The sequence below is a fragment of the Pseudophryne corroboree genome, chromosome 8 (assembly GCF_028390025.1).
Source record: "Pseudophryne corroboree isolate aPseCor3 chromosome 8, aPseCor3.hap2, whole genome shotgun sequence".
NCBI classification, from domain to species: domain Eukaryota; kingdom Metazoa; phylum Chordata; class Amphibia; order Anura; family Myobatrachidae; genus Pseudophryne; species Pseudophryne corroboree.
The window spans coordinates 208,654,899-208,670,482 of NC_086451.1; the positions used below are offsets into that span (position 1 = coordinate 208,654,899).

The following is a 15,584-nucleotide window of genomic DNA, read 5'->3' on the forward strand; positions in this document are numbered from 1 at the left end:
TGGAGATCGTGTCTGCTGTGGAAGTCTGCTTCCCAGTTGTCCACTCCTGGAATGAAGATCGCTGACAGAGCGCTTGTATGCTTTTTCGGCCAACGGAAAATCCTTGTGGCTTCTGCCATTGCCGCTCTGCTTTTTGTTCCGCCCTGACGGTTTATATACGCTACTGCTGTTACATTGTCCGACTGTATCAGTAGAGGCAGATCTCGAAGAAGATGTTCCGCTTGGAGAAGGCCGTTGTAAATGGCCCTTAACTCCAGAACATTTATGTGGAGACAAGTTTCCTGACTTGACCATCTTTCTTGGAAGTTTTCTTCCATTATGACTGCCCCCCAGCCTCGGAGGCTTGCATCCGTGGTCACTAGGATCCAGTCCTGTATTCCGAACCTGCGCCCCTCTAGGAGGTGAGAGCTGTGCAGCCACCACAGGAGTGATACCCTGGTCTTGAAAGACAGGATTATCCTCTGGTGCATGTGTAGGTGGGACCCGGAGCACTTGTCCAACAGGTCCCACTGGAACACTCTGGCATGGAACCTGCCAAACTGAATGGCCTTGTAGGCCGCAACCATCTTCCCCAGCAACCGAATGCATTGATGGATTGACACTCTTGCTGGTTTCAGAATTTGTCTGACCAGACTCTGAAGATCCAGAGCCTTTTCCACTGGAAGAAAGACTCTCTGTAGTTCTGTGTCCAATATCATTCCCAAAAACGACAACCGCGTTGTTGAAATCAACTGTGATTTTGGCAAGTTTAGGAGCCAACCATCTTGCTGAAGAACTGTCAGGGAGAGTGCAACGTTTTGCACCAACTGGTCCCTGGATCTCGCCTTTATCAGGAGATCGTCCAAGTACGGGATAATCATGACTCCTTGCTTGCGAGGGAGAACCATCATCTCCGCCATCACTTTGGTGAAAATCCTCGGAGCCGTGGACAGACCAAACGGCAACGTTTGAAATTGGTAATGACAATCCTGAATTGCAAACCTCAGGTAAGCCTGATGCGGAGGATAAATGGGAACATGTAAGTAGGCATCCTTTATGTCCACCGACATCATAAAATCCCCTTCCTCCAGACTGGAGATCACTGCTCTGAGAGACTCCATCTTGAATTTGAATTTCTTTAGGAAGAAATTTAGGGATTTCAGGTTTATGATTGGTCTGACCGAGCCGTCCGGCTTCGGGACCACAAACAGGCTCGAATAAAAACCTTCTCCCTGTTGCGACTGGGGAACCCTGACGATAACTTGATTTTGACACAACTTTTGTATTGCGTCGCAAACTACCTCCCTTTCCGGAAGAGAAGCTGGTAAGGCTGATTTGAAAAAACGGCGAGGGGGAAGGTCTTGAAACTCCAGCTTGTACCCTTGGGATACTATTTGTAAAATCCATGGGTATAGGTCCGAACGAACCCAAAACTGACTGAAGAGCTTGAGACGTGCCCCCACTGGTGTGGCCTCCCGCATAGGAGCCCCAACGTCATGCAGTGGAATTGGCAGAAGCCTGGGAGGACTTCTGCTCCTGGGAGCCTGACAAGGCTGGTGATCGTTTACCTCTTCCTCTAGTAACAAGGAAGGAAGAACCTCGGCCCTTTCTGTATTTATTGGGCCGAAAGGACTGCATCTGAGAGTGGTGCGTTTTCTTTTGTTGTGGAGGAACATAAGGCAAAAAGGATGACTTACCCGTGGTAGCTGTAGATACCAAATCATCAAGGCCATCGCCAAATAAGGCTTTACCTTTATATGGTAGAGATTCCATACTTTTCTTGGAATCAGCATCAGCGTTCCATTGGTGAATCCACAATGCTCGCCTAGCTGAGACTGCCATGGCATTGGCCTTTGATCCCAAAAGACCAATATCTCTCGCAGCTTCCTTAAGGTATGTTGCAACATCCTTGATATAACCCAGCATCAAGAGGATGCTATCCCTATCTAGGGTATCTATTTCAGAAGACAAGTTGTCTGCCCACTTTTCGATAGCACTACTTACCCACGCAGACGCAATGACAGGTCTGAGTAGCATACCTGTGGTCGCATAAATGGACTTTAACGTAGTTTCTTGTTTACGATCCGCAGGATCCTTAAGGGCCGCCGTGTCAGGTGACGGGAGAGCCACCTTTTTAGACAAATGTGACAGGGCCTTGTCCACAGTGGGGGGTGACTCCCACATTTCCCTATCCGCCGAGGGAAACGGATAAGCGACCGTAATTCTTTTGGGAATCTGAAACTTTCTGTCAGGACCTTCCCAGACTTTTTCAAATAACGTGTTCAGTTCATGAGAGGGAGGAAACGTTATCTCAGGTTTCCTTTCCTTATACATACAGACCCTTTTATCAGGGACAGCCGGGTCCTCAGTGATATGTAATACCTCTATAACCGCCACAATCATGTACTGAATGCTTTTTGCCAATTTTGGATCTAATCTGGCATCGCTATAGTCGACACTGGAATCAGAGTCCGTGTCGGTAGCAGTGTCTGTCAACTGGGCCAACGTACGTTTTTGTGACCCTGAGGGAACCTGACTTTGCAATAACATATCTTCCACAGATTTCTTCCATGCCTGGGTCTGAGACTCAGACTTATCTAGCCTCTTACTAATAAGAGCCACATTGGCATTCAAGGCGTTCAACACATTAACCCAATCAGGTGACGGCGGTGCCGACAGGGTCACCCCCGCAGCCGCTTGTGTCCCTAATACAGTCTCCTCCTGGGAAGAGCCTTCAGCCTCAGCCATGTCGACACACGTGCACCAAACACCCACAGACACACCGGGCATATAGGGGACAGACCCACAGTAAAGTCTGTCAGAGAGACACAGAGGGGATTTGCCAGCTCACAACCCAGCACTAAATCAACGGGTCTGAAATCACCAAGCAATTGCCTCAGACCTATAGCGCTTTTACTATCACAGATATTGCACCAATTTACATGCCCCCCCCCCCCGTTTTGTACCCCTGGTACTTGTCAGTGTGAGGAGGACCAGCGTCTCTGCAGCTTGCGGAGAGGAAATGGCGCCGTGAGCAGTGAGGAAGAAGCCCCGCCCCCTTAATGGCGCACTTGTGTCCCGCTTTTTCTGATATTTATACTGGCGGGGGTTAGGACAGTGCCGTCGTACTAATGTCCTCTCTTGCCAGTGGAATAATGAGGATGTTTTTTTAGCTGCCCAGGGCCCCCCCCCCTTCTTTTCTTCTGTTACTCACCTGTCTTCTGACTTCTGGCTCTGTAAGGTGGTGACGGCCGGCTGCGGGAGTGAGCATCTAGGCGTCCCAGCGATCATCACCCTCAGGAGCTAATGGTGTCCTGTAGCCAGAAGCAGAGCCCTTGAACTCACTGGAAGTGGGTCATACTTCTCTCCCCTACGTCCCACGAAGCAGGGAGACTGTTGCCAGCAGTCTCCCTGAACATAAAAAAACCTAACAAAAGTATTTTTCAGAGAAACGCAGTAGAGCTCCCTGTAGTGCGTCCAGTCTCACTGGGCACAATTCTAAAACTGGAGTCTGGAGGAGGGACATAGAGGGAAGAGCCAGTTCACACCCTTTCAAAGTCTTAAAGTGCCCATGTCTCCTGCGGATCCCATCTATACCCCATGGTTCTATGGTGACCCCAGCATCCTCTAGGACGTATGAGAAATACGCGCTATAGCGCGTATTTGCGAACACTGATTATTTTTTAAATGGCAAGAGAGTGAGTTCAGATATAATCCCATTTAGAGAGTCATGTATCAGATAGACAGAAAGACAGACCTGTACATGTAAAAAAACCTCACCCCGGCATACAGTCACCGCACACAGAGTTTGCAGTTGGCGTGCAGTTAGCTTTCAGCACCCGATTTATAATTGCACATGGGAGGCATCGGAGACAGGGGTGATGTCCACGGTCTTCTTTGTACCTGCCAGGTCCACAGGGCACACACTGACTTTCTCTTCCACTGCCACAGTCCTAAGAAAACGCACATAAATGGCATACTGTTAAATAGCTGATAAAGGAACAGTATAAACTGTGTAATTGTTGATTTTCAAAGTAAAGTTAAAAGACGTAAAATCATATAGAGTTCCTTATAACACTGATAATCAAATTAGATATGTAAAAGATCCCATACTGTGACAGAACAGCTGTTACTATGAAGCCAAGCTGATTATTGCTGTTATCTTTGTTATCAGCCAGTTTCGCAACAACAAAAAATGGCGTCTATGTACATACATAAAAAGGGAGCACTTACTGTATGTTCAGTAGTTTCTTGCTCTTCTTAAAGTTATACAGTAGTTGTCCCATGCTAAACTTCTGTCCACATTTGGAGTTTTGAAGTATAGGGTATTGTTTTCAGCCTATGCCTTGATCTCCTACTTATAATTTTATTGTTTAAAAAAGAATTATATTTCAATGACCCTTGTTTATTTATGGATGTGTTTGATAACTAATTAACATCTGCATAACAGTACCAGAGGTATATGCACATTGATTTGGCATAGACCTTATAAGTTGGAAAGCAGTTGTGGCACTCTGCTGGGATGTGGATCATCACATCGACAGTGTTTAGGTCGACAGTCACTATGTCGGCAGGGTTTGAAGGTTGACGGGGTTTCTAGGTCGACAGGACAAAAGGTCGACATGAGTGGGGGTGGGGGGGGGGGGGGGTTGGTGTCGCTTTCTGCGTACAGTGACCGGGAAGCCGAATTAGTGCACAGTGTCACCTCGCATGGCTCGCTTCGCGATTACCGTTCCAATCGTAGTCCACGTGGATCGTTAAGTATGAAAAAGTTAAAAAAATAAAGAAAAAAAATTTGAAAAACTCATGTCGACCTTTTGACTGACAGTGTCAATCTTCAGACCGGATCCCCTCTGCTGATCGCGCTACTATATATAGAAACAACTCAACTGTCCCTACAGTCACAATTTTATCTCAGTTCAGGTCTGAATCTATTACATATATACATAAAATAAGACACCTTGTATTTTTGGTTTTGTAGGCCTTACATTTTATTGAAACTGTATTTGGTATTTAGTAGCTGTCTTTTGAAATCCCTCATTGATTTATTCTTAGTTATATGTCGTATTTGGGTGATTCTCTGCGTGATGCATGGGACATTCACATACACTCAAGTAGGTGAACTATTTCTATAACACAACATTTTCTTGTTTTCTGGTATCCAAGGGTGGGATGTAACAGAGTCCGAGTTTGCTGGATGTGTGTGATGCCGTACGAACTTGGACGTTTCTTTTTTTAATTGGCAATCATTTACAAGGCATGAATTTGACCCAAGTCTTAAATACTTTGTTGGTCGAAAATATACTGTACACCCAAAAAAAATTATTATAATTCCTTCTGGAATTAATAAAAACTCTGCGTGATGCACAGGACCCTAAAAGTCCTGTGAATCATGCAGAGTATTCATTAAACTTGATTTCATTTAACAATTAATCACGCTTGTTTACAAGTTTTCTTAAAATGTTGTTACTGGTTTTGCAGTTTCTGAGGATTAATGTCAATAGTGCAACAAATCTGAAAAGCAAAATAGAACCATGTGGAATGATTGTTGCAGATTATTTGCATATATGAACATTGGGGGTTATTCAGAGATGAACGCAGATGGCTGCATACAAAGCCAGTTCTGCATTCATCTCTGCACATGCTGAGGTCGCCCAGCACAGGGCAAGGCCGCGCAAATGGTTCAGGCCCTCCCACGTTTGCCCTGCACCCCCAACGCCGCATTGCTGTCCTGTAAACGCCACCCACTGTCAATCACATTGCGGCTGCATCTATCTGGGATGCAACCACAATGTGTGTGTCCGCGCATCCGCTGTGCATGCGGTTTTCCAACATCAGCAAAGTGCGCTGTGAGCTGCATTAGTAGCCGAGTCTGAACAACCTTCATAGATGCTTTTTACCTTATATAATTGCTTTATTTATTTATTTTATAAGCAAATTATTTATTTGAACCTCACAACACAATGCTCACAATGGGATGTGTATTACCGACCAATTGCAGGATGACGACTGGAGGCTTCTCCTTCCAGACGAGAGGAACTTCACCTTATATTCCCACCTACACTCCGCATATACAAGAATCTGTGTTTTATATGGCACAGACACCTACATGTGCTCATTGATTCATGAGTATGGCAAATCACATGGTCAATCGCCCTTCACACTTTCTATAGCAAGATGTTTATTATAAGGTTCCACTAGATGACATATTATCATACTGTACACATGAGTGTGTGGGTAGAAAATAGGATTTTGGTTACCTACCGGTAACCATAGAGGATGCTGGGGTCCATATTAGTACCATGGGGTATAGACGGGTCCACCAGGAGCCATTGGCACTTTAAGAGTTTGAGAGTGTGGGCTGGCTCCTCCCTCTATGCCCCTCCTATCAGTCTAGAAACTGTGCCTGTGGAGACGGACATCTTCGAGAGAAGGATTTAACACAGATAGTGGCGAGATTCATACCAGCTCACACACACAAGGCACATCAAGCTAACTTAGCTTGAAGACTCAGCAACCGCTGAGAACATTACTTACCAAGTAAACAACGCAGTACTTAACTAAAACAAAGTTGTACTGAACCAGATAACAATTGCAGGAAAACGAAGGGCTGGGCGGGCGCCCAGCATGCTCTACGGACTACGAGAAAAGGATTTACGGGTTGGTAACCAAAATCCTATTTTCTATTACGTCCTAGAGGATGCTGGGGTCCATATTAGTACCATGGGGATGTACCAAAGCTCCCAGAACGGGAGGGAGAGCGCGGAGGCTCCTGCAGAACTGATTGACTGAACTTCTGGACCTTCACAGATCCCAACTTGAGGCCCATAATCACACCAGCTTGTAAGAAGAGGAGAAACCGTCCCAGTTGAAACTCCACCGCAGGAAATTTCTTGGACTCACAACAAGATACATATATTTTCCAAATTAGATGGTAATGTTTAGACGTTACTCCTTTCCAGCCTGTATCACGGTAGGAATAACCTTGTTCGGAACGCCCTTCCGAGCTAGTATCTGGCGTTCAACTTCCATGCCGTCAAACGTAGCCGCGGTAAGTCTTACTAGGCGAGCGGCCCCTGCTGCAGCAGGTCCACCCGAAGAGGAAGAGGCTTCGGCTCTTCTAGCAGTAGATCCAGAAGATCTGCGTATCAATCCCTTCTTGGCCAGTCTGGAGCAATGAGGTTCGCTTGAACTTTTGTTCTCATGAGCTTTAGAACTCTTGGGATGAGTGGAAGTGGAGGAAACACATACACCGTTTGGAACACCCACGGAGTCACTAGGACGTCCACCGCCACTGCTTGCGGGTCCCTCGACCTGGAACAATAACGCAGAAGCTTCTTGTTGAGACGAGAGGCCATCATGTCTATTTGGGGTAATCCCCAAAGGTCTGTTATTTCCTTGAACATATCCGGATGGAGACCCCACTCCCCTGGATGGAGATCGTGTCTGCTGAGGAAGTCTGCTTCCCAGTTGTCTACTCCCGGAATGAAAATGGCTGACAGCGCCAACGCGTGTTTTTCTGTCCAGATGAGTATTTTTGTCACCTCTGACATTGCCGCTCTGCTCTTCGTTCCGCCTTGTCGGTTTATGTAAGCCACTGTTGTTACGTTGCCCAACTGCCCTTGAATGGCCCAATTTCTTAGAAGAGGGGCCGCCTGAAGAAGACCGTTGTAGACGGCTCTTAGTTCCAGGATGTCGATGGGCAGGCCGGATTCCAGGCTTGACCATCGTCCTTGGAAGGTTACTCCTTGAGTGACTGCTCCCCAGCACCGAAGGCTCGCATCCATGGATAGAAGGACCCGTTCCTGAACCCCGAACCAGCGGCCCTCCGGAAGGTGAGGTAATTGCAACCACCAGAGGAGCGAAATTCTGGCCCTCGGCGACAGACGAATTCTCTGGTGCATGTGGAGATGAGATTGCGACCACTTGTCCAGGAGATCCAGTTGGAAGGTCCGAGCATGGAACCTCCCGTACTGCAGAGCCTCGTTAGAGGCCACCATCTTTCCTAACAGGCGAATGCATTGATGAACCGACACCCAGGCTGGTTTCAGGACATCCCGGACCATAGTTTGTATCACCAACGCCTTTTCCTGTCGAAGAAACACCTTCTGCACTTCTGTGTCCAGGATCATTCCCAGAAAGGACAACCTCTGGGTTGGTTCCAAATGTGACTTTGGAAGGTTCAGAAACCAACCATGACTCTTGAGGAGGCGTGTTGTGAGAACAATGGACTGCAGCAGCTTCTCTTTGGACGATGCCTTTATCAGCAGATCGTCCAGATATTGTCACGATCCAGGTAATTCCTTATCAGTATTTACCTTCCAAATGCCTCCTGAGACTGTCCCAGTGTTCCAAGCCTGGATTCCATCTGCACTGTCTGTGTGCAGCACGCTGCATCTCATTGTCTCAAAACTCTTCACTGTGATTCTGGCAGCTTCATGGTTAAAGCTCACATGCAAGTTACAAACAATCTTTCCCTCCAAAAGCAAACATGGGCGCAGCCATGTTTGCTTTCATCACATGTTGCATTTCAGCCTATCAGCTGCACTCTGGTTTCTACCTAATTACCCAGCAGCTGCACTCTAGACTCTGCTTAATCAGCCAGCCAATCCCTGTTTCCCAGCTGGTATAAATATCTTGTTCCTGGGCTGGAAAGATGTCAGTGCTTCAATTGTCTTCAGTGATTCCAGTGTGCAGTTCTCCCATGGACTTTCTCTGCAGTACAGCCTGACTCTGCAGTGTCTCAACATTGCACCCTGTGACTGGCAGTTACCCGCGACCGGCTTCCAGCGGTGCTCTGCCCTGCCAGTAACCATCGGTGTTCCGCCATCGATCCCAAGTAACCATCGGTGTTCTGCCATCGATCCCCAGTAACCATCGGTGTTCCACCATCGATCCCAAGTCACCATCGGTGTTCCACCATCGATCCCAAGTCACCATCAGTGTTCTGCCATCGATCCCAAGTCACCATCGGTGCTCTGTCATCGATCTCTAGCATCACCAGTGTTTCTGCATCTGATCTTCCATTACACTGGTATCTGACACCATTTCACAGCTCACCACCTGTGTCGGTTCTATCCGGCATTTCCCGGCAGTTCAGTCATCAGCTTCTGTTTCCCATCAGCTACCCAGTGCATCGGTGTTGGTAAGGAAATATCATCTCCAAGTCCTTCAAGACTGTGCTTAATTAAACCACACCTAGAGACTGCCTATATGCACTCCTGGGAACTGTGACTTATATGCTGTTCTTAATATTGCTAACTGCCGACATATGCTTGTGAGCTGAGTTTCAATAAAACCTTTGAACTTTCCTTTGTTGTCGTGGTCACGCCTTCGGGCATCTGTGGTAAAGGTTCCCTGCATGTCTAAGAACTCTGTACTGCTTCCCAGGTTCACATATACCTCTGCCCCTACAATTGAGGCTTCCCCTGGTCAGTACCAGCCCTCAGTTGTGACAGTAAGCACTGACCTGATTGATCCGGCCGGAGACCAGGTCCAAGCGACCAGGCCGATGCAAGAACTTGCAGCCTGCCTTGAACGTCAGGAGACTGCACAGGGCCATGTGATCCGCTGTCTCCAGGACCTCTCCTCTCGGCTGGATGGAATACAAGTAACCCTCCGTGGTTCAGGGGCGTCCAGTGTGCCAACTGCAGTACCTTTGGTGGTATCCCCACCCACCATTCCCGTTTCTGCTCCTTGTCTCCATTTACCGACACCTGCCAAGTTTGATGGTTCCCCAAAAGCCTGTCGGGGTTTCCTAAATCAGTGTGAGATATATTTTGAGTTACAGCCTGGCAGTTTCCCAACTGACCGCACCAAGGTTGCTTACATCATCTCCCTCCTCAGTGGCTCCGCCCTCGATTGGGTATCACCTCTATGGGAGAAGTCTGATGCCCTGCTCTCTTCATATGCAGATTTCGTGGCAACCTTCAGGCGCATCTTTGATGAACCAGGTCGTGTGACCTCTGCCTCCTCTGATATCCTCCGGCTACGTCAGGGGACACGAACAGTCGGTAAATATTTGGTACAGTACCAGATCCTAGAATCCGAACTTTCCTGGAATGATGATGCTTTTTACTCAGCCCAAGGAGGGGCGTCTGTGTCTACAGCCCAAGGAGGGGCGTCTGTGTCTACAGCCCAAGGAGGGGCGTTTGTGTCTACAGCCCTAGGAAGGGCGTCTGTGTCTACAGCCCTAGGAGGGGCGTCCAATGTTCAAGCTCTAGTAGGGGCATATGAGTCTTCTCAAAAAGGAGTTTCTGATCTGTCAACCCCAGGAGGGGTGCTGGAGAAAACAACCCTGAGAGAGGTGTCGGATTCATCAACCCCAGGAGGGGTCACCAAAGTTTCAGTCCCAAGGGAAGTATCCAGAGCCAAGTTCCCAGATGGAAATTTTTGTGCTACAGATGCAGTTTTGAACTCCTGTTTGCCATCTTCAGAGAGCACCACCCTGTTGGCATCCAGCATGGACCAGGTCCAGGATGGTCTAACTGAACACTCAAATACCACTCATTCCGGTTCTAACCAGATTCTGACTCTTTCAGTTCCAGCTAATTCAACTGTCTCCAAACTCAATCCTGTCCTATCCGTCGGCCCAAAGTCTCCGCCGGTCTCAGCCGGTTCAAGTTTGTCTGGACTCAATCTGGTCTCGTCCATAGGTCCAGTACAGTCTCCTCTGGTTCCAGCCAGTTCAAGTTCATCAGGATTCAATCTAGATTCTTCCGTTTGTTCAGGTAAAGAATTTATAAGAAGTGTCCTGGGGCCACTCCTAAAGGAGGGGGTGCTGTCACGATCCAGGTAATTCCTTATCAGTATTTACCTTCCAAATGCCTCCTGAGACTGTCCCAGTGTTCCAAGCCTGGATTCCATCTGCACTGTCTGTGTGCAGCACGCTGCATCTCATTGTCTCAAAACTCTTCACTGTGATTCTGGCAGCTTCATGGTTAAAGCTCACATGCAAGTTACAAACAATCTTTCCCTCCAAAAGCAAACATGGGCGCAGCCATGTTTGCTTTCATCACATGTTGCTTTTCAGCCTATCAGCTGCACTCTGGTTTCTACCTAATTACCCAGCAGCTGCACTCTAGACTCTGCATAATCAGCCAGCCAATCCCTGTTTCCCAGCTGGTATAAATATCTTGTTCCTGGGCTGGAAAGATGTCAGTGCTTCAATTGTCTTCAGTAATTCCAGTGTGCAGTTCTCCCATGGACTTTCTCTGCAGTACACCCTGACTCTGCAGTGTCTCAACATTGCACCCTGTGACTGGCAGTTACCCGAGACCGGCTTCCAGCTTCTAGCGGTGCTCTGCCCTGCCAGTAACCATCGGTGTTCCGCCATCGATCCCCAGTAACCATCGGTGTTCTACCATCGATCCCCAGTAACCATCGGTGTTCCGCCATCGATCCCAAGTCACCATCGGTGTTCCGCCATCGATCCCAAGTCACCATCGGTGCTCTGTCATCGATCTCTAGCATCACCAGTGTTTCTGCATCTGATCTTCCATTACACTGGTATCTGACACCATTTCACAGCTCACCACCTGTGTCGGTTCTATCCGGCATTTCCCGGCAGTTCAATCATCAGCTTCTGTTTCCCATCAGCTACCCAGTGCATCGGTGTTGGTAAGGAAATATCATCTCCAAGTCCTTCAAGACTGTGCTTAATTAAACCACACCTAGAGACTGCCTATATGCACTCCTGGGAACTGTGACTTATATGCTGTTTTTAATATTGCTAACTGCCGACATATGCTTGTGAGCTGAGTTTCAATAAAACCTTTGAACTTTCCTTTGTTGTCGTGGTCACGCCTTCGGGCATCTGTGGTAAAGGTTCCTTGCATGTCTAAGAACTCTGTACTGCTTCCCAGGTTCACATATACCTCTGCCCCTACAATTGAGGCTTCCCCTGGTCAGTACCAGCCCTCAGTTGTGACAGATATGGAATGATGTTCACAACATGTTTGCGGAGGAGAACCATCATTTCTGCCATCACCTTGGTAAACACTCTCGGTGCTGTGGAGAGGCCGAATGGCAGGGCCTGGAACTGGAAATGACAGTTCAGCAATGCGAAACGGAGATAAGCCTGATGCGGCAGCCAGATCGGAATGTGGAGGTAGGCATCCTTGATATCCAGGGATACCGGGAATTCCCCCTCTTCCAGACCTGATATCACCACCCTGAGAGACTCCTTCTTGAACTTGAACTCCTTTAGAAAGGGGTTCAGTGATGTTAGGTTCAGAATGGGCCAGACCGAACCATCCGGTTTCGGTACCACAAAAAGGTTCGAATAGTAACCTGTGGTTTGTAAATGAGGAGGAACTGGTACACTGACCTGTGCCTCCACCAACTTCTGGACAGCTTCCTGTAGTACAGTTCTGTCTGCCAGTAGAACTGGTAAGCCTGATTTGAAAAATCGGTGGAGGGGGGAGATTTTTAAATTCCAGCCTGTATCCCTGGGACACAATATCTATCACCCAGGGATCCAGGCCAGACGATACCTAGACGTGACTGAATTGTCCGAGTCTCTCTCCCACCTGCCCCACCTCCTGGCCGCGCGGTCCACCGTCGGAGGACTTTGGCGTACCTGAAGCAGGCTTTTGTTCCTGGGAACCTGCAGCGGCAGGTTTCTTGGGCTTAACTCGACCTCCCCTAAAAAAGGTATTGGACGGTCTGGCCTCTCTAGGCTTGTTAGGCTGAAAGGACTGCGTTGCAGATAAAGAGAAGGATTTCTTCAGAGCAGGTGCTGCTGAGGGAAGAAACGGAGACTTACCCGCTGTAGCCGTGGATATCCACGCGTCTAGAGCTTCCCCAAAGAGAGCCTGACCTGTATAGGGTAGGGACTCCACACTTTTTCTGGATTCTGCGTCGGCCGACCACTGGCGCAGCCACAGTCCCCAATGAGCTGAAACAGACATGGAAGATATTCCTGCAGCCATGGAACCCAGGTCTTTCATGGATTCTACCATAAAACCTGCTGAATCATGTATGTTGCGTAAACATAATGCAACATCATCCCTATCCATAGTATCCAAATCCTCAAGTAAGGTAGCCGACCACTTTACTATTGCTTTTGCAATCTATGCAGTAGCAATAGTGGGACGTAATATGGCCCCTGAAGCAGTGTACATTGATTTAAGTGTGTTAACAATCTTTCTATCAGCCGGCTCCTTTAAGGCAGTAGATCCTGGAACAGGCAAAACCACCTTCTTCGAGAGTCTGGACACAGATGCGTCAACAATCGGCGGGTTTTCCCATTTTTTCCTATCCTCCTCAGGAAAAGGAAACGCCACCTGGACCCTTTTAGGGACCTGGAATTTTTTCTCAGGGTTTTCCCATGCTTTCTCAAATATAGCATTCAATTCCTTTTACGCAGGGAAGGTTAGCGAGGCTTTTTTATTTTCAGTGAAAAAGGCCTCCTCAACCTGCTCAGTTGTGGTATCAATAACATTCAACACATCCCTGATAGCCTCTATAGCCTTAATGGCGTTGCACCCCCTTTGCAAGAGATGCGGACCCCCGCAACACATCCCCATCACCGTCTGTGGTGTCAGAATCGGTATCCGTGTCGTCTTGTGTGACATGCAAAAGTGCACGCTTATGGGGGCTACAGCGGGGCATCCTGAGGTACCAGAATCGGGCCATACTGCCATGGAGTTCTGTAATACCTGGGTTGCAGACTCATTACTTGCAACCCTGTCAGAAATCTGAGAAATCCAAGATTTGATAGAGGAAAACCACTCAGGCTCCCTTGCCGGTATCTGTGCTAAACCAGTCTATCATGATTACATGGAATCGGATCATCCTGGGAGGACAAATCCTCTTCAGCATATGACACAGTGTCCCTGGACATAGCTAAAGGAGACCACCAAACACTCTACACACACACAGGTGAGGGCAGACAGAGTTTCCCCCCAAGAATGGCAAGAGAGAGACAGAGATTGGAGCCAACCCACACACATCGTTTTTACCAAAGGTAGACCCCTTGTCAGCGCTGACTGTGCACCTTAATAGTACACACAGTCGTATTACAGCCTCCCCCCTTCTACAACCCCCTGGTACCGTATACAGATAGCTGGAGTTGCTGTGGAGGGACCTGTTTCTCCTTCTCAGCGCTGTGCAGACAGGAAAATGGCGCTGAAACGCTGCTGGGTCCGCTCTCAGGATAAGCTCCGCCCTCTTAATGGCGTTGGTCTTCCCACTCTTCATGGATTATACTGGCCTGAGGAATTAGTGCTGGCTGAGATCCGGGGACCACGACAGGCTTCAGGACCAGTGTAGGGTGTCTGCGCTGGCTCAGGGCGCCCCTCACAGCGCCGCACCATGTACCGCTGAGCCATCCCCGGACCGCAGTTAATACTGCATTCCTACTCTATGCCGCCATCTTCACACCGATCCCCCGCTTGCTAGGGGGGTCGGTGTCTCACTTGCCACAGATTCTTCAGCTCTGAAAGGGGTTGGTGGCATGCTGCTGGGGCGAGCGGTCCCCTGTGGCGGAGAACAATCAGACCCCTCTGGAGCTAGTGTCCAGTCAGCAGAGAAAGTGGCTCAGACCCCGCAGGGCGGACACTTCTCCCCCCCTCAATCGCTGCAGGGAGGCTGTTGCCAGCAGCCTCCCTGTAAAATAATAAACTCTAAAAAATTACTTTTCTAGGAAAACTCAGGAGAGCTCCCTAGCTGTGACCGGCTCCTCCAGGCACATTTTCTAAACTGAGTCTGGTAGGAGGGGCCTAGAGGGAGGAGCCAGCCCACACTCTAAAACTCTTAAAGTGCCAATGGCTCCTGGTGGACCCGTCTATACCCCATGGTACTAATGTGGACCCCAGAATCCTCTAGGACGTAAGAGAAAATGGCCATCTCATATACTGTAATTTCTTACATATATGCTACAGCAAAACAGTCATGATCTTCTACACAGTGGACAGATCAAGGATCAGGGTACGTTATATTTATGGTCGCTTGCTCTGCATATAGAGAATATTACATGCTCCAGAGTTAGAGAGGAGAAGAAATGCCAGAAAGATACTCATTGCTGTACACTGGAGGTTCTCCTCACCCTTCTATTAACAAGTTGGCCTATACATGTTTAAGGTATCCGGTCTCTAGGTCAACAATGTCTAGGTCGACCACTATTGGTTGACAGTAACTAGGTCGACAGGGTTTCTAGGTCGACATGTTCTAGGTCGACAGGTCAAAAGGTCGACATGAGTTTTTCGCCATTTTTTTCTTTTTTTTTGAACTTTTTCAGACTTAACTATCAACATGGACTACGATTGGGAATAATAACCTGAGCCGAGCACAGTGGTAGCAGAGCGAGGCATCGTGAGGGGACACGGTGCACTAATTGGGGTTCCCAGTCACTGAACAGAGAAAATGACACAATTAAAAAAAACACCTCATGTCGACTTTTTGACCTGTCTACCTAGAAACCCTGTCGACCTTGGACAATGACTGAATCCAATTACCAAGGACCCCCTTCTGACACTTTCATCTCCCTCATTCCTCTACTGATCCACAAACCCCCAGTAATTACTCTCATTACCTCACTGACTTGCCCTGTATTAATATGTGCACCTAGGTTTATTGTTCTGATCTACTAACAAAAAAATATA

The 15,584-nt window shown here is 48.1% G+C and overlaps 1 protein-coding gene across 4 annotated transcripts in view; it reads right to left on the minus strand.

The window, feature by feature from the left end:
* Positions 1–15,584, minus strand: part of EDA2R (ectodysplasin A2 receptor) — a 272,056-nt gene that overhangs the window by 154,479 nt on the left and 101,993 nt on the right. For all 4 annotated transcript variants that reach the window (XM_063937068.1, XM_063937069.1, XM_063937070.1 and 1 more), the window contains one exon: positions 3,760–3,932. In XM_063937068.1, the coding sequence (XP_063793138.1) occupies positions 3,760–3,932 (173 nt within the window). The remainder of the gene's footprint in view (positions 1–3,759; positions 3,933–15,584) is intronic.